We start from the raw sequence: 25,145 nt of genomic DNA on the forward strand, positions 1-25,145 counted from the left end.
CAATTTCCAACACAGTTGTAGTCTTTCTTACATGTTTTTTTTTCTCTTCCAGAGATCCTTACTGTAGATATTACTTTTTTGAGTTTTGTTTAAACTTGTTGTTTCCGAAATTGTATGTCTCTTCTTTTTGTGCATTAAAGTGTCAAAAATAAATCTGTCTTCTGTTGTACATTGCTTGTTGCTACATACTCCTGCATTCGGCATAGTTACATTCATGACTCACCTTGGCATGGGAAGCGTCTCGCATACACCATTGCTGCTCCAAAAACAGATGCCATTTCCGGTTCCCTTTCAACGATACATACAAACTAACACACGTATACAAAGTGTCTATGATCTTGCAATCCACTTCAAGCCACCCTTCGTCTATGACGCAAGCTCTCTCGAGCACACGTAGAATAGTATCTTTTCCATCCCTTTTTTACATCGTTCGTTCAGTTCGTAATGTTGCGTCCCTACCATTCCAGCTGATGATTGATCTATTTTTCCTCATCGTTTCACCTCACTCTGACACTACCACATACTTGGTACATTCTCTTAATCCAAACGTTCCTAAAAATCACTGCCACTCAATATCAAACCACACTGTCACACGCAGTATTAGTATGCAGAGCTAAAAAAATACGAGTAATTAAACAAACCAAACTAAGCAAAAACTTAACTAAACAATCTAGAACATCCCTAGCATAGCGTAATATGTTGGTTAATGCAATACACCTTCCCGTCACTGGCAAACTGCACTAGTGTACCAGCCAAAACATTACGCTACACAATCTTTTTCACACGATAAGGAACAAATTGTTGACTTAAAACAATAAGATGGTTTTCTATCGCTTCCTCCGCTTCGTTTTACTTTCGGTTGGAGCATTCGCATACGCGCTTTGATCAAAAGTATCATGAAACTTAAGCAAACACTCTTTATGAACAATAATAAACAAAAAGATAAACTTCATCAACTGAGTTAAACCGTTTTGAATGGTCAATGCACCATACGAAAAGCACTTGTCGATTTTAAAATAAAAGAAAAGGCTTCCAAGAATATCCTCCCTCCACAAAAATACAGCACTGAACCTGAACGTAATCAAAAGCAATATGTACACAATGTCTGTAGGCGGTTACTGGTTGCAATGGTAGAGGGTTGAATGAAATTTCCGTTAGGAAAACTTAATCTATAACATCCCGCTTCTGATAGAGAACATTAGGACCAGGAGCGAAAAACATTATCCGGCGGAGGTAGACAAAGGGGGTAGTAGTCCATACACTCCGTGCACACTGCGTTCCAGTGCTTTAGAGCGAGATCCACGGCGCTTTAGTTATAGGACACAGGGTAGCAGTGCTTAGGACATAGAACTACATGGCAAACGTGGTGAGCCCATCTGGGTGAGTACTCGGTCCAGCCACTGCAGCGGACCGTTTAAATGCAGCTCTATCCAGCAGGGCGTAGAGGTAACGGTTTGTCGGCTGCAAGGAATGCGTACATAAGCGTTAGAGCATTATTTCAAACGTTTTGTCAATTTTCAATCTAGACATTTCATTCATGCTTACCGATATTCTGCTCCCCAACCCTTCACGAAGGACATCCGGATTGTACACATCCGGGTCAGCTGATAAACGGCTTCAAAGCCCATCGATACAGACTGGGACAGTAGGGTAGCAAATTCCTGATTGTTAAAGATTTTTAAATTGCATCCTGCGGATGAAGAATGAAAAAAATTGCAAACAAAATTAACAACGAAATCATATTTTCACCTCATTCCTCGATACATACCCGGTGGTATTTTACACACCGTTGCAGGATGCCACCCGTACCGCTGATTACAGTTCGGGCTCTGCACGAAGATGCTCGAGTCGCTCAAACATTCGGCAAATACCTCACCGCCAATGTAGTACAGCCGGACACCCTTGCCGATGTGACGTCGAGTCTGTTCGACCACCTCATTCCGGTTCACATTCGACAGCAGGCCAAGACAAAATCTTTTAACAAAAAATCAAGGAAAATAAGGGATGCAATAAATAGACATTTAATCATATTTCACACTATGCAATGCTTACCTTTCCGAATTGGAAGGATCCGTAAAGCCATCGACTGTGATCGAAGGTTGGGAGGCATGAAACGTTTCGCCGACGCGTAGGTTCAGTTCGTAATAGCTGATCGAGCACCAGAATGTCGGCTCATGGTACATCACCGGCTGTGTATCCATCTCCGATGGCGACATGCGCGACAAATCGGCTAGATGCGTCAAGCAATCATGATGATAGTGAGAGACAAAAAATAAAAACATAAATTACAAAATTGATTTCGAAACATAAAAAAACAACGCGTAAATAGTAAAAAAAGTGACAACAAAATTTGCTTGCCATCTTATGCCACTTTATGTTCTATGTTCGGCTACGCTTCCATTTCTCCTCTTAGCAGGGTCCCCTTATAGTGAAACATTGAAACTTTCTATCAAGCGTAAACGATCTTTGAAGATTATGTTTATCCCGCACTGCATTGGAAAAAGAGATTCAATAAAGAACGCGGATACCAACAATGACTCACTCATATTGTCATTCTGGTCGAGTGGATCACCATCCTCTGACATGTAGCCGGGTGGTGGCGTTTCGGTATTCGGTATGTTCGGCACACCGACGCTGACCGAGTCCATAATCGTCGTGTTGGTCGGTATCTGTTGGCCCAGTGTTGCCTCCATGTAGCACGGGGAAGAAAGTTGCTGCTGCTGCTGCTGTTGAAGTTGCTGATGCAGTTGATTGGGCTGTAGTTGCTGGTGTTGTAGCTGGCGTGACGTTACTTGCGATGGTTGAGGGCTGGTTACATAGTTATCACTGGAAAGGTAACGGAGAAAAAGATTTTATAGAAAAATGGAACCACATATTGCTAAACTGTGCTCAACCTTCTCACACATACTTTAATGCATTGTACTGTGTGTTGACTGGTACGGTATTACTAAGATCGTCCAAGGTGTAGGTAACGGAGTTTTCTCCCTGAGAGTTTGATAGGTTCTTCGGAACCAAGATGGTCAGCGGTTGCTGCAGCTGCTGTGATGACTGTTGCTGCTGCGGTGACTGTTGTTGCTGCGAGTGCTGTGAATGGCTTTCGTTGCGTGCGTAGTGATATGGATTAATGCACACCTCGTCCTTTTTAAGATGATATGCGTACTCGCATACGTCGAGCGGTTTCAATTCGGTATGGCTCTATGGGAAGAAACAGTTGAAACATACCAGTTAGAAAACAGTTGAACAGGCTTTTTGTTCAGCTTTGTCTTACATTCAAATCAGGCCAGCGCCACAATCGACAGCATATGACATGTGGAAGACCTTTCTTTAGCGCAACTCCATTTTCTCCGATCGCTGAAGCATTTCTGCAAAGATATACATAAGGATACACAACGTTAAAATTATTGTAGGTGCAATACTACTGACTGCAATGAATGCTATGAATTGCAAAGTGCAATGAATTTAAAATATTACGACTCATTTAGTTAAAGGTTTGGCATTATGTTCTAGCCCAAAATTTTGAATAATTTAAATATCTACCTTTTTTATTGAAAAAAATACTACCCCTTTACCCTATTCAACATTTTAATCTTTCAAATGTAATGCAGTTTAATGCAATCAAAATACTTAATTATTTAAGAAGCCTAGGGATTTTTTTTATTCCATCTCACTCATACGCAAAAAACACTGCCGCAATTACAGGTGAACAGCAGATAAGCCAATTGAAGGCCACAAAACGGTCGTAAACGGTACGATTAAGTCATCAATCACAGGGCAATACACAATCCAACGCAAAAAAAACGATGGTCGTGTGCATCGCCGGAGAGGGTAACTGACCGCAATAGAATGATAAAACCAAATCCACGGAATGGCTCACGATAAATTAAAGAGGCATGTACATTATGTTTTTTATCCAAGCCTTTATTTTAGCTAATTTTATATTTCATTCAAATGTTCTGTAAGTCAAAGCAACCAATTCCATGACGTGAACGAAATAACTGTTAGAATTGATCATGTATTTTGAAACTCTTCTCAGTGAGTCAAACAATGTAACAGAACATGCACTTAAGCATGTTTTAGGGAGGGTAGGAGACAAATAGTACATGCCACGGCACGTAATGGTACATGTTCCGCGCCAGATTTACAAATCCGCGCCAAAACGAAAACAATGTATAAATTTATTGAATATTGATAGTGTTAAAAATGAAAAAACATACTCAGTTATATGTAAAAATGAAAGCAGAGGTAGAATGAAACCGTATGATGACCGAGAAACGACTGAGAGAGAGAGAGAGAGAGAGAGAGAGAGAGAGAGAGAGAGAGAGAGAGAGAGAGAGAGAGAGAGCCATGCGCTACGTGCTCACTCAAAAACTCTGACGTCAGGCGGTCGGCGGTCAAAGTGTTAATGCAAAATATTGTTATGTTTTAATTTACAATTGCTAAAGAGATCTATCCTGCTAATTTTACGAATCCGCAAATTTTTCCTCACAACTGTTTTGAAATTCTTTTAACCTGTATCATTCACATCAAAATATTGTGGAACTCCTCATAGTGAGTTTATTTCGTTCCATAGACTCACTTGTTATACGTTATGCGGGAGCCTCTTTCAACTCTTCACTATAATACTCTTCATCCCGAATAAGGTTTTAAAGATGTCGATTAATTCATTGTCATCAAATCGACAGCCCATTTGAATATCTGTATCAACGAGCTGGAAACCTCTTTTACGAATCAGCGTGCTGTTTTTTTTTTTTTTTTGCGCTCAAGGTTTTGGTTGGCTTTTGGGCCATTCTTGCGTATCCTTGATGGTCAAACGGAATATTAGTAGCTTCAGGCCATTCAAATATTTTCCCCGGAGGAAAATCAGCTGTTGCCGAGCCATGGAAAGCGGAATATAGATGGAAAAACATGAGCTTCATCAGATTTTGAATGTCCTGTATTGATTTACTTTAAAATTGTATTTAATCATCGGATTGCATTCAAACAATACCAGCTTTCTCACTTTGCTCATTGAAACTTTGACTGTATCACTATGAATATCAGAAACAAAACTGGAGATGAATTAAACCCATCGTCCTGAATATGATTATGTTAGAACGAGAAGTTTCTCGATTTCAATTCTGGAGTGTTTGACACAGAAGAGTTAAAACACGCAAAATGCTGTGCATGTAATGCCCCTACCCGATGATTACAGGAAAGAAAGAAAAGGAAGACACATGTCATAAGGAAAGCAAATCCACTAACAAGCACTGCTTATGATCTAATAACACAAAGATTACTGTTCAACCGTTGTTTGAGACCCTTGGAGACCCCATTATAAATAACGATAGGGCTCTTTCCGTTGTAAGTTCGTAGGCTGAAATTTCAGCCTATCAGCTGTTTGCATTGTATAGCAGTTTTCGAGCAACTATCTAAGTGGGTATAATATACAGGTGGGCTTATCCCAAGGTGTATGAATTTATAAGGCTGATTTTTATCGCTTCTGCTTCTAAATGAAGATATTAAGAGTGTTTTGAGTATTTGTCAAGCCTCAAGAAAGCTTGTTCGAACAACAGTTTTCACTCATTCTGTTAAAAAGTGATATTCAAATTTGGTTTTACAAAACATGCTATCAGACCTCCTGGACTACATACACTCTGATTCTAGATTCCACCACGTGATCTCTTTACAGGGTTTACCCAGCCAATCCGGCATCGTCAAAGCGTTACAGGGTTTACCTAGCCAATCGGGCGTCGTCAAAACGTTATCGGTCGCCGTAAATACTTTTTCGGGCGACGTAAACCCTCAATTGGGCACTGTCATTTCTATTCGAGCCTTGTGAAGTATGAATCGGGCAAAGTACAGAATGAATTGGGCCTACTTTATATTTTGTTGCTTTCTAGCTGTAAAACAATACTTTTTTGCGAGTAGTTTAACTGATATGTAAGAAAATTCACTATTTTTAAGTTTAATTACATAAAAAATTATTCAAATTTTCATTTTTCCTTTTTCAAATTTTTTAATTCAAACCCGTACAATGCAATTTGGTTTTATATATTTTTTTTAAATATAATATGTTTGGTGATTTAATTAGGTAAACATTTTAAAATAATACATAATAAGTTAAATAACAAGCAAAATGCGTATTTTTAAACAACTTGATGGGTCAAACACACCGGAGCGACCGATTTGACACCTTCAAGAGTAGGACGCTTTCATTCTGTACTTTGCCCGATTCATACTTCACAAGGCTCGAATAGAAATGACAGTGCCCAATTGAGGGTTTACGTCGCCCGAAAAAGTATTTACAGCGACCGATAACGCTTTGACGATGCCGGATTGGCTAGGTAAACCCTGTATCGGTCGCCGTAAATACTTTTTCGGGCGACGTAAACCCTCAATTGGGCACTGTCATTTCTATTCGAGCCTTGTGAAGTATGAATCGGGCAAAGTACAGAATGAAAGCGTCCTACTCCTGAAGGTGTCAAATCGGTCACTCCGGTCTGTTTGATCCATCAAGTTGTTTAAAAATACGTATTTTGCATGTTGTTTAACTTATTATGTATTATTTTAAATTTTTTACCTAATTAAATCACAAAACAAATTATATTTAAAAAATAAATAAATCCAAATTGCATTGTACTTGAAACAAAAATTTTAAAAAAGGAATTTGAATATTTTTTTTATGTAATTAAACTTAACAATAGTGAATTTTCTTACATATCAGTTAAACTACTCGCAAAAAAGTATTGTTTTACAGCTAGAAAGCAACAAAATATAAAGTAGGCCCAATTCATTCTGTACTTTGCCCGATTCATACTTCACAAGGCCCGAATAGAAATGACAGTGCCCAATTGAGGGTTTACGTCGCCCGAAAAAGTATTTACGGCGACCGATAACGCTTTGACGATGCCGGATTGGCTAGGTAAACCCTGTAATGCACCTTGGGGTAAATGTAAACAACACCGTGTTTTCGAGCAGGTACTCGAATCTAATTCTAGCTTTCAGGCTAGAATAATCTAGACTGAAAATTGCAGGCTAGTTGTTTGTGTGGTTTTGTATAGAGTGTTTACATAATTTCAGCCTCCAACTGTCAAACTCCATACAAAAAATTGACTAGAATCGTGAGGGGCCCCAATATCAGAAACTAGACAGTTTATGTGTTATTCAGAAGGGTCCGGCCGTATGGCATAAGAGACATTTTTAATAAAAAAAACATCACATAATTAAATACCACTCAGAAGCTTCCAATGGTCTAAGCTGTTTATTAAAAAGACTCGGGGTGACTTGGCCAAATTTACTCTTCAAAGTGAACCAACGTGGGTTTAGCAACAATTTTTCATCGTATATCAGTATAAGTTTGTAGTAGCAGTAAATTAATTTTCAAAAGAAAGCTGTATCCCACACACCATTTCATCATTTTGAAACACGTCCAATCTCTCTGTCCTAAAAAATCCACTTTCCTTAGATGTGGGCGCACCGATCGCTATAATGACTCATTTACTACTGCACGGCCAAACCACATGCATTTTGCCAGACTTAGTGCATCTTGGGCTGCGAAAAAACGAAACAAGAAAAAAGTAAGCCTTCGCTGATGTAATTGCCTGCCAGCAATGGAAGCTGTGGCTGGACAAGGTGCACACCACACACACGCGACACAAACGGGTTCCATTTATCTTTCTCTTGGTTCTCTACCACGACGGTAAAGAAACCCACACCATTCAAGCGCATTGAGGGCCACCGGTTCGTTAATGAATTGTACCAATCTGGTGCCCTGTGTGTACGTTAAAAACCTGCCTTTACCCACCAGACATACGGTGGTAGTGATCTCGCTCCACAGCACCTTGCACCGTAGTAGACGCGCCCGTCAGAGCCGTCCCGTTTTTTGTTCACACGAAGCAACGGCACACGGAAGGAGAAAAAAACCTACGCACCCTCCTCCAAGTGAGTGCACCACCCAAGGGTGTATTGACGAAGGTGTCGCGCTTCATCGATTTATGGAATTGCTAACTCTATGGCTAACCGGTAAGGGGGTGCCGGTACAAAACCGAGAAATGTTTTTTCTTCTTTGTATTGCACCACCACCGGGCAATTGATATGAGCCATGGAACTCTTTCGATTCAAACTGATCGTTGCTGCAAACAATTATCGATTGTAACTGTGGAATTTGACAATGTGTGTTTTTATTATTGTTTGCATATTTATCGATAATCACGGTTCGGTCGTTACATTGTTAGTGGCATTATAACAAGCCTGTTCCATAATAAAAAATAGAAAGCCTTAAAATAATTGCAAATGGGAAGCAGTCAGGTCAACGCATTCATAAATCACTGAACTATTTGAAAATAAGTGAAAAAACAGCACATTTCGCCAGATAAATACTGTTTCAGGCGGAGCCATACGGCATGTATGTTTGTTCAGTTCATGTTAAGATAAAAGATTTCTTCGATGTCCCCTTCCTCGTATGTAATTCAAATTTCAGGAAAAATATTGTATTTATGTAGCCAAATAAGAATAAAAAAGAAAACATATTTTACCATTCATGAAGTCAGCGTAATTTTTCGAGTTTGCTAATGTTTAATGTTTATTGATTTATTCAATTCGATATATGCCATCAAGTCTTAATAACAAATATCTAAATCTTATAATTAAAGAAAATATTGCTCATGATCTAAACTCAACTATCTCTGAAAAAACAAATAAAAACGAGAAAAAAACTGCCAAAGCGCGATAAGAGACTATTAACTTAACACTAGAACCGCCAGACTTTTTAACCTTACTAGAACCGCCATATGGGACAGTTTTGTCCCATTCGTTATGTATCTCCTTCTTCTTTGGCACAACAACCGCTACCGGTCAAGGCCTGCACTAGTGAAGTGGGCTTGGCTTTCAGTGACTTATTGATTTCCCCCCATAGCAGGATAGTCAGTCCGACGTATGGAGGCACGGTCTATTCGGGACTTGAACCCATGACGGGCATGTTGTTAAGTCGTACGAGTTGACGACTGTACCACCAGACCGGCCCAAATCGTCCGTTATGTATACATTTTTAGAAATGTTTTTATAAATGTAGATCTATAAAACATTTTAGGTTTCTTGGAGTCAGGACAAAATAATGTAATATTGCTTCATCAGAACCTGGCTCACATGAAACGCATACGTTCGAATCTCTTTTAGTACATTTTTTACATACTAATCTATTGCATGCGAAGCATTCGTTAGCACTTTTGCCCTCGTAATAAGACATTTGAACCTGGCAGCGCTGACGAGAGTCTCCAGCACCTGACATAGGCAAGTTAGCGTTGGCGCTCTTATTTTCAACATATTGTTTGGCATGTTCTTCGCCTAGCTTGAAAAAAAAAATCACGAAAAAATCTAGATATTTTTTAAGTCCGATGTTTTGATTCCCGCCAAGTCCAAAACATTAAAAAATGAATGAACGGCCATCTGCTGCTAGGACTTTTCACGGAGTACTTTCTAAGCATAATTTCTACCCAGTGCTGCCAGCCTTGCAGAAGCACATCCGTAACTCGTTGACAGTAGTGATGGGTAATCCGGAGCGGAGCGGGGCCATGGACCAACTCCGACTTCGGTGCGCAAAATATGACTCCGACTCCGGATCATAACCGGATTCGACTCCGGATCAGTCCGGATCAGTCCGGATCAGTCCGGATCAGTCCGGATCAGTCCGGATCAGTCCGGATCAGTCCGGATCAGTCCGGATCAGTCCGGATCAGTCCGGATCAGTCCGGATCAGTCCGGATCAGTCCGGATCAGTCCGGATCAGTCCGGATCAGTCTGGATCAGTCCGGATCAGTGCGGAACAGTCCGAATCAGTCCGGATCAATCTGATGAGTCCGGATCAATCTGTTGAATCCGGATGAGTCCGGATGAGTCTGGGTGAGTTCGGCTGAGTCGGAACGAAACCGGTAGAGTTCGGGCGAGTAGTTTAGGTTGACGTTGCAATTTCTAATTCTCAAAATGACCGTCCATTATCGTTTAGACAATTATTGATGAGTTCATTGACTTTCAAGTCGTATATCGAATATGTACGAAAACTGATCCGGACTGATCCGTACTGATCTGGACTGATCTTGACTGATCCAGAGTGTTACGGACTGATCTGGAGTGATCCGGAGTGATCCGGAGTGATCCGGAGTGATCCGGAGTGATCTGGAATGATCCGGAGTGATCCGGAGTGATCGGGACTCGGAGTCGATGAATACGAGCCCCCCCCCCCCCCCCCCGCTAAACAGTCCGGAGCAACTCCGAGTCCGACTCCGAGGGGTGCCGGAGTTGGATCGATCCGACTCCGGAAAAAAATGTATTTACCCATCACTAGTTGACAGTAGGGATACTAGGCATCACAACTTATTTTGCCTATGGAACAAAAATGTCCCATATTGCGGTTCTAGGTTGGAAATGTTTTTTTTAAGAACCATATGGAACCATAAACTTTTTTCAATAAGCGCACCCGAAAGATCGTTTAAAATAAATAAACCCCCGGTGGTTCTAGAGTTAAAGCATGCCCATGGCATTGGTGGCTTAGGCTGTACTGGACCAACTCCAACTAAGACAATGTCTTACAATGACAATAAGGTAGATATTTAATTGGATTATTTTGAAAAATGTTAGTGTAATATTTCAGAAAAGCCGTGGAGTTAGAAAAGATATTAAAAATTACTCATTTGGCATTTTACTAAGCCATTTAAAATCTTCTATATGATATTTTTTTTAAAAGCTTGAAGTTTTAATTGTAAAGGTCTACGCTCAAAACAAATGGAAGGTACTTATTATTTTTATACATGTTTGGATTGCAATCGTGAAAATATCATTATAGTTATATTTTACTTTATTTTAATCTAAGAAATTTCTATCACAGAATTCGATTTCGTTTAACATTTCTAAAAGATCGTTGATCACGAGAACAGAATCGATTTAACATAACGATTTAACGATTTGCAAATCAATTTCAAGTCACATTTTAGATCCAACTCTTCGTCACAAGCGACAATTTCATCTTCATTATCAAGCAATACATTCCTTGCACGCTCCACCCGTAACGACTCGAAGCGCCACCACACCGATACACACCCACACACTCGTTCTTCTCGTTAAGCTTAAAAACAAAAACTTCCACCTTCTTGAAACACCTTCATTACCATAATGCCATTTCATGCGATCGGCAACGCGTATTTGCTTTCCTGCCTACACTTGAGCCACTGGTAAGATCATGCAAGATCGCATCATCACAGTACCAGCCTCTTAACACCATCAACACAAACGACAGTTGTTGGCAAATACAGTACAGTACGATGGTTCGGGTTTTGTACCTCCACGACAAATAGCGAAAGCAAGTGGTAGGAAGGGAATCAAAACCCGGCGGCACAATTTGACGTTTCCTGTCTTCACACCAACTTCCACACACACACACATACGTCTCGCACGACACATGTTGTGTTTCCGGTATAAATCAGACGCTCTTCCTGCGTCGATGAACAGGAGGATGACGAATGTATTGCTTCCACGTTTGACGCCCTCGATTAAGATTTACAGACGCATTCCAATACATACAAGCATACTGGCGCACGCAATGAAATCGAAAACACAACAACGCACCCGCACCCTTATCCCCTTGTTCGTTCTGTAATACTAGTTTAGCCGCTTTTCTCCCGCAAGGGTGAATTCCTATGGTTACTGCAATCGAACGACGAACAAGTGCCAGCCTGTGTGTTTGTGTTCACTGTATTAATGTGCACACAGCCGACATGGGGTAAGTAAACGTGTGTGGTTTACAGTGACACGGACAGGAGGCTAAGCACGCAACAACTGTAGCCAATTAGCGAAATAAACACACACAGGAGGTGAACACTTTAAAATAACATAAAAAAGCTGCACGCATTAACGGCGCTACACGATTGCGTTGCGTTTCTCACTTGCACTTGGAATCAATTTATCGACATTGTTTGCTTTTTTATCACTGCAATGATATCTTATCACATTGATTTGTGCTGACGCTCGTGCAACGAGATATCAAAAACGTTTCCACGCTTGAAAACAAAATGCAAAAAAACACACACACACACACACACCCACATGAAACAAAACAAATACTCTACGAGATTTCTTCTCGAAAACTTTCATTTGATGACCTTAAAGGATGGTTTTCGCTTTTTTTTTACCACGGCTTCTCTCCCTAAGTTGCCATTTCCAGACTCTCTTTTTAGGTGTTGCTCCAATAGTTGCTTTCTATGCTGCTCTTTATGCTTGTTTTTCACTTTCTGTCTGATCTCTTGTCAGTGTATGTAGTCATCCCAACACACACAACGATAACTGTTACACAATTTCCACCACCATCAAACAGCTCCCTCACACAAACACGAAACAATCTCATTCACACACACACGCGTATTCCGTCATCCTAAACATAAACACGCATACACACATACAATCGCAAACTTGCTGTCTCACTCACACACCGGGACGCTCTATGTCTGGATGAAGGGGTAAGCAGGACGGCCTCATCGCTTCATCGCTACGACAACGGGCGAGTAGAATTTGCACAAAACAGAAGAAAAACGACGATAGCATAGCAACCCCTTTCAGTGTGGGACAGATGACAACCAGCCCGAGAAACCACAAACAGCTAAATTTCTGCCAAATAAGTAAATCGACAGCGCCTCGCCTGTTTCATACCATCAATTTTTTACAATTTCCACAACACTACAGTGTTGGGTAAGCGGTGCTCTGGAACAGACGCGCACTGTGAAATAATGCACGCAAGGGCCACACATACACAAGATAAAAGGGTTGATTGGCAGCACGCTCTACACGGCAGATAATTCGCTCTACACGTTCACACATCCAATGCAAAACTGCCGCCCGATGGTGCGCCGGGTTTTTGAGTTACTGCTGCTGGCCACCAGCAACAGAGAGAGGACGAACCCCATCATCATCATCATCATCATCATCATTTGTCCATCATTCTTCGCCTAAACATGCACACAAAGACAGTCACAGCCGTACAGGCCTGTGGGCGCGCATCTCACATCATCATCATTGCTAAAGTTTACTCCCGTTGCCAATGCAAAAACGGGGGATGATGATGACCATGATGATGGCGATGATGGAAAAGGGGGATAGTTCTCGAGAGAGGAAATATACCAACGTGCGCACACCCTGTCTGGGATGCAAAGAGAGAGAAAACATCTACATCCAGAAAACGGAGAAAAAACGAGAGAATGATAGAATAGAGGGAGAGAGAGAGAGAGAGGAGAGAGAGAGAGAGAGAGAGAGAGAGAGAGAGAGGGACAGAAAGTAAACCCCAAAAACTCCCAGTAGAAAAAGAGAGATACCATGCGAGAATACTCCAGACATGTGTGTGAGAGAGAGACAGGGAAGGAGAGTGAGTTTGGTTAAGCAAACATATATTTGGTAGCACAGACACAGCAGCAGCATGCTATACCGGCAGCGACGGGTGGATGGGGTGTCTAGACGTGCAGCGGATAATGACTTTGGGCGATGGGGTAAATGGAGGGGAGGAGATACCGATATACCGGCGTCAAAAATTGCGTGAGTGGGTAGACAAGCATCGGCGCTAATAAAACGAGACAGACAGCAGAGCAGCGGCAGAATCATGGAAATGCAAAAATGGTATGCGTTCGCTTTTAGAATGCTAAAAGCATTAGATTCAAAGTCTATATAAAAAGGAATAAAGAAGAACTATTATTCTTCTTTACTTGTACTACATTTTTCTAACCCATGAAAAAGGTTTTTTTTAAAGAAATTAAACTAATATTGTTTGCATCTTTCCACACTCCAATGTGTTCTATATCCTTCCACCCCCTGCACATTGATCGGCACAGTACGGTTCGCGATTTGCATGCGGCTCGTTGCTGCACAGATGACGGCTCTATTCCCCTCTAATCCGTGATTCATAAAACTATCAAAATGTGTTTAATCAAAGTTTATAAATTTTACTCTTAACGACGGATTCTACTTGTATTTTTCTAGACTTTGGCACTTACGACGCAAGGTTTGCCGACCACTGCCCTAGAAGGAAGCAGCACTGGCGCTTCTCATTTTTAATGCATGCGCTATGTTAAACACACTTTTTGAAAGCCGACACTACCCACCGCAGCAAACGGAGTGGAGGTAACGCTTGTTCTGCAAAAAAAAAGTATTTTCTTGATGGAACGAACAGGCAGAGAGAGAGAGAGAGAGAGAGAGAGAGAGAGAGAGAAGAGAGAGAGAGAGCGAAGTAGTTCAACGCAAAATGACGCACACTATCAAAGAACGAACAAGAAGAGAGATGAAATCGACAATAAATAAAGTAGCACACATACATGTATCTCTCTTCCAACTGCTTCCAACCCCTCACATCATCACCCTTCATCCACTATTATCCCCTAAAATATTTATGTGGATGTATAAATACATCCACACCACCATATGCACACTACCACCTCCCCCAACAACCCCTCTAATAACCCTTCAATTTTGCACTTTAAAGTGATGCTCCCATTTTTTTTTTTTCGTTCTTCGATTGCCTTTCTTACTTCTTCCTTCACCCGTTCGTTCTGGTGTAGTGAAACACACGTGAAGACGTAGGTTTCATTGCTTTCCTCTTTCGGTCTCGCTTTTGCCGGCTTACTGTCTTGCTTTTACTGCTTTTCCTTGTGGGCCTCGGCTCAATTCAACCGTGACCGAAATGCAAAAAAACGCAATTTGCAAAACTTGGTACATGCGGAACCAAGAGGAAGTGCAGGTAATGGAAGATGGATAGGGTGACGAAGAGATATAAGATGCCCTATCAGAAGTAATGTTTTGCAATTCTGTTGATCCTGTTAATACTGGAAGCTGGAATGGCATCAGAAAAATTACGTTTAACGTGGAACCACAACTATTACAAATATTGTTTTGCAACCACAAGACCACATTGAAGCTTTTAAGAGAGCTTTTTTGTGTGTTATTTGCCAAACGAGTAATAATATAGGTAACTTTTTCCATTTGTTTCTTTAACTGTTACATGGCTTTTTAGTCCCAATAAGCCAAATAATATATCAAAAATCACAATATACAATATTCGTAAAAATCAAATTCTTTTGATAAGAAATCAGCCATTCAATAATTAAGAACACAATTCAATTTCCTTACCCCAGTCTATCTGCCAAAAGTTATTTGACCGATACACTTACGACGAAGGTGGCAGTTTTTAACCGTGTGTGATAACTGCTTGAATCAACACATGTAGCAAACGGCACAAATACCACATTAATTGCGTCACACGTTTCAGAGCACGTATAAATCACCAAATGATACCCCACGAAATATAGAATACATTTCAGTGAATCGAACTTCTCAGAGAAGCTGCGTTTATATGATGCTAATGTGCTTTTTTTTTGAAAATATAAGTATTATGTAAGAAGGGTTTGATGGATAAATATTACGAACATAGTATATTAATCATGAAGATCTAAACATTTTACATATTCTTTCAAACCTGTAGCACAAACTGAATACTTCATGTAATGTACTACTTCACTTAACTTATTCTTACTTCTCTTAACTTTCAAATCCATAATGGCATTAAAAGGGTGCATTCGTGCCGTTGGTAAAATTGATATTCATTTATTTAGCGATGAAAATGAATGAAGAGACAAGATGGATGTAGAAAATTTAAAACCTATTACAAGCTAAAGTTTTACATCTTACTAACACGCATAAATAAATAAAAAACAATATTGAGTTAGGGTGCGGGAATGAATTTATCATGATGAAAGATGTATTTATTTTTATTACATTGTCGAGTTAATTACATGCACTGGCATCAATTAACAGGTTGAAAAAAGGGAACAGTATCAACATTACATGAATATTTTAAAACATAACATAAACCAGAGAACATGAACCGTGTTGCAACCGTGAGTCAAGATATAGGAAAACATGCATCTTTCCAGTGCACCTGCACTCAAGAACTACAAACTGTGCCCCTCAAGAAAGTGTATAAATGATTCTACCATAAACCCATCCACGGAAAACACGGAAAACGAAACCAACGTATAAACCGGGGAACTGGAAATGAACTTCACACAGTGGCGTGCTTTTTTGGTCAACGGGTGGACCAAACCAACACCAACCATTAGACCCGAAGACGAAAACAAAAGCAATCAAAGAGCAAGCATACCCCCGTAGGGCGACGGTGAGGGCCTCCATGTGTATATGTGTGAGTGGAATAAAGCATAATCAACAACGGGTTTGGGGAGGAGGGATGGAACGCGACCACGACGCACGGTCACCGCGCCGGGTGAGTTTGATGAAACCTTGAAAACGGCAAAAACTCACACGTTTGCCAAAATTTTTGCTCTACGTCTACAATGCATCACACAGCACACGCGGACATCGCTTCTCGATGCACTGTGGTGTACAGTGTCGTTAGCGAGATTAGCACAAAGCGAAACCAATAATTATCATACGTTTGCTATACACGCGCGCAGCAGCTTCGTTGTTGGCGTTTCGGTCGTGATGGTCGTTGATTGGAAGCATTAGTTTAGACAGTTTGTTTTTAAGTAATTAAAATATTTTACAGATACAGATCTTAACACAAAATGTGAGTTTTGTGTTTAGTAACCCAGTAAACTCAAATTTCAATGCTCGAATCAGCTTGATACTCTTTAATAAAAAGCGTAAAATTGATTGTAAATAACTAAACATCGGCATGTTGTTGTACATCATCTCTTTCTCTAGCACACATACACACTTGTAGTAACGATTACCTTAATGATGGTGCATTACGATGCTTCTCGATTTTGCATCCTGCGCGTGCTTAGCGCAATAGGAAATCTTTCCGTGTGCCTATACACAACATGTCGCACAGCAAAAACAGCATTTTAAAATACATCCTTCGCTTGCACGATAGACAGAGAAAGTGGCCCCAACAACAGCCAAACGGGCGACATAAAGCAGGAACATAAATAATATAGCAAACAGCGATAGACAAAAAAGGAAGAGTGGATGAATAACGATGATGCCCACACACACACGCACACATGACACGGTTATGAGAGATGGCGAGGTTGAAGAATTGCAGGAGAAAGACAGAAATGCAAGCAGCCAGCCAGAACCGAAAACCGATTTCTATGTTAATTTTGAGACGACGACGACGACGACGTCGTCATCATCAGCACGCCATCGTCATCGTCTGCTTCGTCTGGGCACGCGTACGCACACGCATAAACTTGCTCGCAGCCTACGGGAAGATGCATACACACACACTGTGTTGGGGCGTATAGGGTGCACCTGACGAGACACGATGACTTAATGTACATGTGCATGACGCTTCCGGGGCACTGTTCTTCTTGTAGGGTGGACACTCTTGGGACACACGCGTAAAGGTTTAGTGCTTTACGGCGTTAGCCAACCGAGTATAGTAATACAAAGTGTATACAAACGTAGTCAACACACACACACACCACACACACACACCACACACACACACACACACACACCACACACACACACACACACACCCACACACACACACACCACACACACACACACACACACACACACACACACACACACACCACACACACACACACACACACACACACACATAAACATTGGGTCGATACCATGGCGTCGAGTAATAGGCGGGGTAGTTGAACTTTGTACACCATTAGTAGACATATCAAAAAAAGGCCTCAGACAGTTGAGCTGCATACTTTCAACTCGTTTAGAACGTGTTACTAGTACATATTTAAATAGTTATAAACGTAACTTTTAAGCTGCAATGATCACTATAGCACACCGAAGTACTTACTATAAATAATTTAGTACTTAACTTGTTAGTTTTTATTACTCGCCACGATAGCTCTACACACTGTGGTTGTGTGTACTTTTGCCTTCAAACACAAACACCACAAAAGCCAGCAGGATATAGAAAGTGGAAATCACCACCAAACGCTAGCACGACCGCTCTTCTGGCAGGAGTTGTACGTACGTGACACTTTCACTGTCTGGTACGGTGTGTAGCAACGGTATGGCACAGTGACTTGCTAAAGAAACTAAATAGTTTCCCAGTCGTAAGAAACGAACAAAAACAACACACACATTCATACATGGATTTCTCCGTTTTTTCCCCCATGCTACCCCTTTTCTAAAACTCCCTGAAACAAAAACGACGAGGCTTCATTATGCACTCTTCCGTTTTGCTCTACTATCCTTTCACCTTAAAACGTGCAGGTCTTGAGCCTCTTAAAAGCAACCGTATCATGACGCTCTGGTGGACTACAGTTTTACTACACACCCAGCGGCATATTACCGCGACGGATTCATTTCACCGGCGTGTATGTGTGTGTGTGTGTGTGGGTTCATCTTGCCATTACCCCCGGAAGGGGAATTAGAAGTGACGATGCGCGCGCATGCCATTATTTGGCGTTGCTGTTTGTACCGGTCCGCCCCGACTGCCTTTATACACACTTGCTTTCCAGTCGCGGCTGGTTCTGGATGAGTCTCTGTTGTGCTCTGACGCTACTTCCTCCTGCAACTCCAAAAACATTCATTCGCACAAAGACTGGCAGCCAGACGGACAGACAGACCTGCGACAGCCTGGCGGACGGACGGACGGACGGACGCACAGAGACAGATAAACACTAAACACGAACCACACACACACAACCGCACAAACTGCTGTTCATTTCCCCAGACAAACGCGGTGGCAGTGTTGTTGACCTTGTCCCTAGACCCTGTTGTGTGCAAACGGTCGTCGCGATAGAGTGAAATTCGTGAATGGTATGAAATGAACAGGATACAAACAGTACGGAAATATGGAAAAATGAGAATGTTGTTAAAATTGTATATTGCAAATACTTATGATTTGTAACGTAAAATTGATTGCCATGTCTTACGACACACTTGGTGCTTCCAAAGGCGACGTCACAGTTAGAGTCCGGAAAGCACCTATCATTCCACAAATTAAGTGTATTGATATTTCAAGAAAGGCTATATACTACAGAACGTGGAAAATCAGTATATAATGCCAATTATTAAATGTATTTTTGAACCATTAGGAGCAACCACAATAATCTTATTCATTTGTCGGTACCATAATTAAGAAAGAAGAGTACCAAAACAATTCATGTCCATGTAACTAAGAAACAGCTGTAATGTAAAACTAAGGCATAGCATGCACATGAATCTTTCACTTTAGTATGTCCGTTTTCAATGGAGACGCCTAGTCGTTGTAAATATACTCAGAATCAATCCATCTCCTGGTTTTAATGTGTAAATTTGATTGTTGTTGTTTGTAGTTATTGTTTTCAAATCGTTATTATTATCGAACCCTACAGGGTTTTCCAATAGAACTCAAGGCTGCGGGACAATCTGATGAATCGGTGGGAGTCAATCGCAAGACTGCGGAACGTTACGTGAAAACGTTGACGATACCGGGATATGCGGAATTGTATCGCAAGACTGCAGCACACTTATTCGGCCACATTAGCACCTCCCAGGGATATATGGTCTGACAGCAGGGATTTTTTAAGTTAAAATTTTGGGGCGCCCACTGTTTGAGTTTTGGTAAATCTAACTATGGTGCCCTTTCTGTTTTAAGTTCATGCGTTCAAGCGATAAAAGTCAGCCTTCTATACACATACATTTAGATAGCTGCTCGAAAACTGCTATACAGTGCAGCTGATAAGCTGAAATTGAACTTAAATAATCAAAACTGAAAATCGCAGACTAGTTAATCAAGCAATAATACAGTCATTTCGTAACCCTGTGGACATAGAAGTCAAAACTGCGGGACACTTTGACGAATCGACGGGAGTCAATCGCAAGACTGTGGCACACTTTTTCGGTCACACTATCGCGCCCCAGGGACATATGACCGACTTGTGATTTTTTTTTTAGTAATCCATACAAATTTTAAAACAAAAAAACTTGTGTCATAGAGTTTCCAGCATCAAAAAATCAAATTAACACATCGTTGTCTGACAGAAGGGGTTCTATGGAGCAAGTTAAAATTATATCCTAAATAATGGGTTTAACGTCGGTCCGCTAAGCAGCAGATGTATTGTGGAATTCCCGTACAGGTAGTCCTCAAGATACATGGTATCTCTTATACGCAGATACGGAGATACGCGGTTTACTTAATTTGACAGTTCTTTCAGCAAATTGTACTTATTTAACACATTAATTGTCAAATGCGAAAAAATTTATCTTTTGAAATTATGATGAAACTTATTTCAAATGGTTTAAACATATTATATTAAGTCAGAATCATATCAAATAATTAATAAAGTGGCTTGATTCACCTCCCACATACGAAATTATAAGAGCATTAGTGATATTTTGGTTGGAAATCATAAGATTCGACTTACACGGAAATTCGAGATCCGCAGTAGATTGCGGTCGTTTTTGGTATTACAAATTAAAATTAAAAATGTATCTCGGGCGACCACCTGTATATTGAAAAAATATGAACACTGATGATATGACCCAGTCGTGATAACAGTCTCCACTATGAGATGGTCTTTGAATTTAACACAGTACTGCAGTGGCGTTCTTCACCTTTAGATGATTGTAACGTTTGCACTAACAAAAATCGATTTTTTTCGACTTGCTGTAGAAAAAAACTAATCGAGATAAAGTATTTCCATGATCATCATTTGAAAAAAATACTTAGGACTAGTTTCAAAAACAAAATCTATGACCTTGCGAGCTACCTGTCGTTAGTTATCCGGAATTTTCGCCATGTCAGACGAAGACATTCGTGTAGGCTTGTTCTAAGGACTATCTTTAATTATTATCAATTCCTCCTCAGTTTTCTCGACAAAATTGTTGGAGTAGAGCTTTTGCATGTTGTTGGTCCAAAAACTTTGGATGGGGAGCAGCTGGGGGATATTTAATTCAATTCAGTCATGTTGGACCGGTTTGCGTACAATGGTGTCACATCAAAATTCCTCCGAAATTCGCCTAAAATGATCTTAATGAGTTTTTGCGCCATTACGAGCCGCTGCAAAGCCAGTGGACGCGTTTTCTGCTTCCTGATATGTTTGTTCAAGTTTCCTAGGTACTATTTTGGACCATAGCTTTCTTTCAATGCTCTGATTGTTGTCTAATATAGTGCCAAGATTTTGTAGATGCCGAATCGAACCTATCCGACGTCCAAAAATTGCCACACGTTTTCCACTGCCACAATTTTGTCTACTGACTCATGGGATACTTTTATGGAAAGTTGCACTTTTCGTTAGTCGACATTTTTGTCATCTTTTCATGAGCACGTTATAGTAATACTTTATGCGTCAGTATTTTTTACGTCAAGTTTCTTCTATAAACCAGGTAGGGCCAGAGATATACGCGGATGAAGAGATACGCGGTTTGCTAAATTATTTTTTTTATCGATTTGAAACATCAATTGATTACTATCAAGGAAGATTACTTTTTACCAGGAGTTTGAAAATCATTCAAAATGATAAAAAGCGAATTTTCAGTTAACATAATATTAAATAATTAACTATTAGCTTTTCTACCAACTTCAACCATTAACTAAAGTAATTTTAGCTTAAAACTACGTAATACGAGTTACTCGAGAATTCGCACTGATAGGAAATCTACAGGACAGTTTCAGATAAACATTATTTTATTCATTTATAATTGTAACAAAACGAAACAACAATCATATATTGGGCACAATGATTTTAATTTTTTTAGACATAATTTACAATTTAATTTTGCCATATAAACATAATTAACATAACCAATCAAAATTTAAAATACATGCGAACAGTAATAGAGCTAAGATTGTTGAATTCAGCAAAAAAAAAATTTTTTAATATTATGTTATTTCATACATTTTAAATATTATTACTGTTTTTACTATCCTATTTTTTACCATTTAGTCTCATAAACTTCCAAATGTTTCTAAGAACTGCTGCTATTTAATGAACATAAGTTCATGATCATATACATTTTAGAAATTATTGTTCAGTAGGGTGGGCTAGGTTTTAGAAATTATTGCTAAGAAAAATTATCAATTGAAGAAGTTTTTGTTTTCATTCTGTCCGATTAAAATGCTCTCTAACAATATGAATGTTCCAAAAAATTGTCACGAAAAGACAACCAGTTATTCCCCCTTTTTATGGTACGATTGTAAATCATCAACTGTCGCACTATCGCATACTTGGTCATTTTAATCCCTCACATTTTAATTATTCGACACAGATGTTCACAATTCAAAAGTTGAAAAAACACACACACACACACACACACGCACCCAAACTATTTCCCAACATTAACTAGGATGCCCTTTATCAGCTTAAAACCACATAGCTCAAGCGTTTTGAAAATCCGTTTCCAGAAACAGCTGTTTACACACTATCACAACAAAAAGAGCATAAGAGAGAGAGAGAGAGAGAGAGAGAGAGAGAGAGAGAGAGAGAGAAGAGAGAGAGTGCAGCGTTTCGAATGAAATCTAGCAAGACGGTGACGCAATGCAACCGGCTTTGAATATCAACATGCAATGGAGGCAACATTCACCAGGAGAGAACACAGCGCTGTACTGGTGTTTGGAATGATGAAACGACACAACAAATGAGTTTGCCTAACATCATCATCATCATCATCAGCAACATCGTCAGTGATAGTTTTGGATAGTTTTTAAAACAAATCGATCACGTTCTGTTTGGCTCAACCAAACAAACTCCGTGGTCACACAACAAATAAAGGGAAAAATAACCTCTTATCATGGTGTTGTGAGCTGAAGGGGTAAATCAAATGATAAAGAGTGGCGCGCGGATATTAGTTGATTGTCTTCTTCCACACTTCAATTTGGTCACATCAGAATGCTTCAGTGACGTCATTTGTTAACACCTCAAGCTGTGTTAACTATAGTTAAACGACCAATAGAAAAAAATTTGAGCTGGCCAACAGTAAATATTTCAATGATCAAATAATTTTTAATCTATCTATAAAAGGAAGCGCATTGTCCATTAAATTAAAAAACAAACTGAATGGCTACATAAATTCCAGAATTGTCCCGTGCTCTTAATCACATAGTGACACTCACTGCAGCATAGGTGTAGTTTTGATATGCTTTCTCTCACCCGCTTTCCTACCATGTGACCCACCCACTCCGGGCATCCAACGGTAGTGATACCAAATTCCTCGTTGTTCCCACATACTTGCATGAGGTTGAATCGCTCCAATATCAACATCATCATCATAATCAGCGCCATCAAACATTCCAAATAACTGGCCCCAACAGCACGGGGTCTTACGTTGATAGAAAAACGTGGTCCCTGCTCCCCGTTGTCTACACGTGCATGCCATTCATTGTGCGCCTTGCTTTCGGCACCTAAAAACAAGAGTCAGTAGTGAACCGATAACTTGTCCTTGATCTTTAGATGTGGGTACCGTTCGTGTGTTTCGGGTGTGTCTGTGTGTGTGAGAGTTTGATGGTTCCTTCACAGAACCACATACACGCAAGCAGGCCGCTCGCGCATTTCTAATCAACTCTATACGCTACAAGAAACGAAACTCAAACCACTTCAACCTAAAACAAGTAGAACTTGATTCATTTCATTCACCAGACGTAACATGCTTCTTTGCTTCACCACATTAAACGACCTTTTGCTGGAAGGAGAAAGTGACGATGAAGAAAAAACAAGCTCCCCCTCTTACCTTGATATCGGTATGCATTTCGTGTGGCTGCTCTGCGCTGTAAGGGCCCGCTCCAGCTCTTCCAGGGCGCTGGACTTTTTCATCTTTTTGGCCAAACTTTTGATCACCTTTTCGCCCCATTTTCCTTCGGCGGAATCATCAGGCGAAACCTTCCGCCAGCCGAGCAACCGCTTCACGATCGGCGGTGTGAAGGGCAACATGGTTTTCCCCCGATGGCGTGGACGACTAGGGCACGGATTATGCTTTGTTGCTTTTAAACCACTGTATTGCTACCAACTAATACGAGATCAAAGTAGCCGCAGCTTCGACGCTTGCCCGCGGATCGTATGGTTTCGGATCGGATTTCTTGAACCGTTTTGCTTGATGACACACACGGATTGGAGGAGGGGTTTGACCGCCCAATTACACAAACAACGAATAATTACACCACCGCGTTACACTAACACGCTCTGTACCGAATTAGATCGATTTATGGTTGATTTTTTTATACTTTTGCTACACTTCGACACTTGTAGCTGTGGCTATTGCCGTTTTCTTTGAGAATTTGATCCTTCTCAACGCACACACGCACTAATACACACTATTTGCTGACGATGTGCAATGGCAAGAGCACCTCGAACGCAGTAGACCATTCCGTGCTGTGCTGCAGCTCGCTTGCCTTCAGCCGAATTTGACAGTTAGCATTTTCGGGAAGGGTGAAGCAATCATCCACCACCCAGTCTGGGTGTTTTCTTCCTCCGCAACCTCCGTCCCACCGGTTGTGATCCACAAGTTTCGCAGGATGTGTGCTGGATGTTTTCGTTTCCCCTGGGCAAGACGTTTCTTCACGAACGAAATTCCAATTGGAATGAACGAATACGTCTTTGTACGATGCTTCTTCTTTTGCTTGCTCACACGTCTTGAAGGAACATATTTTCCGCCCCGCAGCTGGGACCGGGTCAATTCGACCAAGAGGGTAGTAGGGGGGGAGTGTTTGTGCTGAGCTTACGGTAGTAATTCGTTTCGTTTTTACGGCACCACCGCACACAACACACACAACACACACACTTTATTGCTTGCCTTTTTCGCAGTACGATCGGTCTGCGTAAAAAAAAGTACGACGTCAGGCTTACGGGAAGCAGCAGCACCACGACATCACCTGAACCTTGACGACGGCACCGAAACTGCTACCCTCCAACACTCAGCTCGCAGGCAAGGTGTGCCTACAATTGTGCTTCTGCTTTTAACTTACTCAACGGGACAGTGTCGTCCTTCGTGCACTATTTCCCTGCACAATATTGGTAGCAAATTTGATAGGTGCAAAATCTGTCCAGCAGCGGCAGCAGCCTATTTTCTTTGCGAAAGCACAATCGCGAAAATACGGATAGCACAAAAACACTAGCGATGGGCTACTGCACGAGGAACCGTTGGTTCCGATCCGAATTGATGGAGCGGATCATTCTTTGTGTGGTGAAAATTTCAAGCTTTTTCAAAACTTTATACCTGTT

The 25,145-nt window shown here is 40.8% G+C and overlaps 1 protein-coding gene across 2 annotated transcripts; it reads right to left on the reverse strand.

The window, feature by feature from the left end:
- Positions 1-25,043, reverse strand: LOC121595577 (mothers against decapentaplegic homolog 3). Of its 2 annotated transcripts, none has more exons than XM_041919644.1 (8): positions 23,659-25,043; positions 3,269-3,362; positions 2,909-3,195; positions 2,543-2,826; positions 2,053-2,230; positions 1,769-1,974; positions 1,546-1,690; positions 1-1,461 (listed from the first exon to the last, which is right to left on the reverse strand). In XM_041919644.1, the coding sequence occupies exons 1-8, from the start codon at positions 23,856-23,858 to the stop codon at positions 1,338-1,340; spliced, it is 1,518 nt and encodes a 505-aa protein (XP_041775578.1). In that variant the 5' UTR covers positions 23,859-25,043; the 3' UTR covers positions 1-1,337. The 2 variants fall into 2 exon arrangements, with proteins under 2 accessions (XP_041775578.1, XP_041775579.1); XM_041919645.1 differs by lacking the exon at positions 23,659-25,043 and adding an exon at positions 12,773-12,855.
- Positions 25,044-25,145: the final 102 nt, after the last annotated feature.

Source organism: Anopheles merus, chromosome 3R (genome assembly GCF_017562075.2).
Source record: "Anopheles merus strain MAF chromosome 3R, AmerM5.1, whole genome shotgun sequence".
Taxonomy (NCBI): Eukaryota; Metazoa; Arthropoda; class Insecta; order Diptera; family Culicidae; genus Anopheles; species Anopheles merus.

Coding starts and splice junctions, on each gene's coding strand:
- LOC121595577 (XM_041919644.1), bottom strand. CDS start 23,858: ATGTTGCCCTTCACACCGCCGATCGTGAAGCGGTTGCTCGGCTGGCGG. Junction 1,975..2,052: donor GATCCTTCCAATTCGGAAAG/GTAAGCATTGCA, acceptor TTTTGTTAAAAG/ATTTTGTCTTGGCCTGCTGT. Junction 1,691..1,768: donor GGTGTGTAAAATACCACCGG/GTATGTATCGAG, acceptor CTTCATCCGCAG/GATGCAATTTAAAAATCTTT.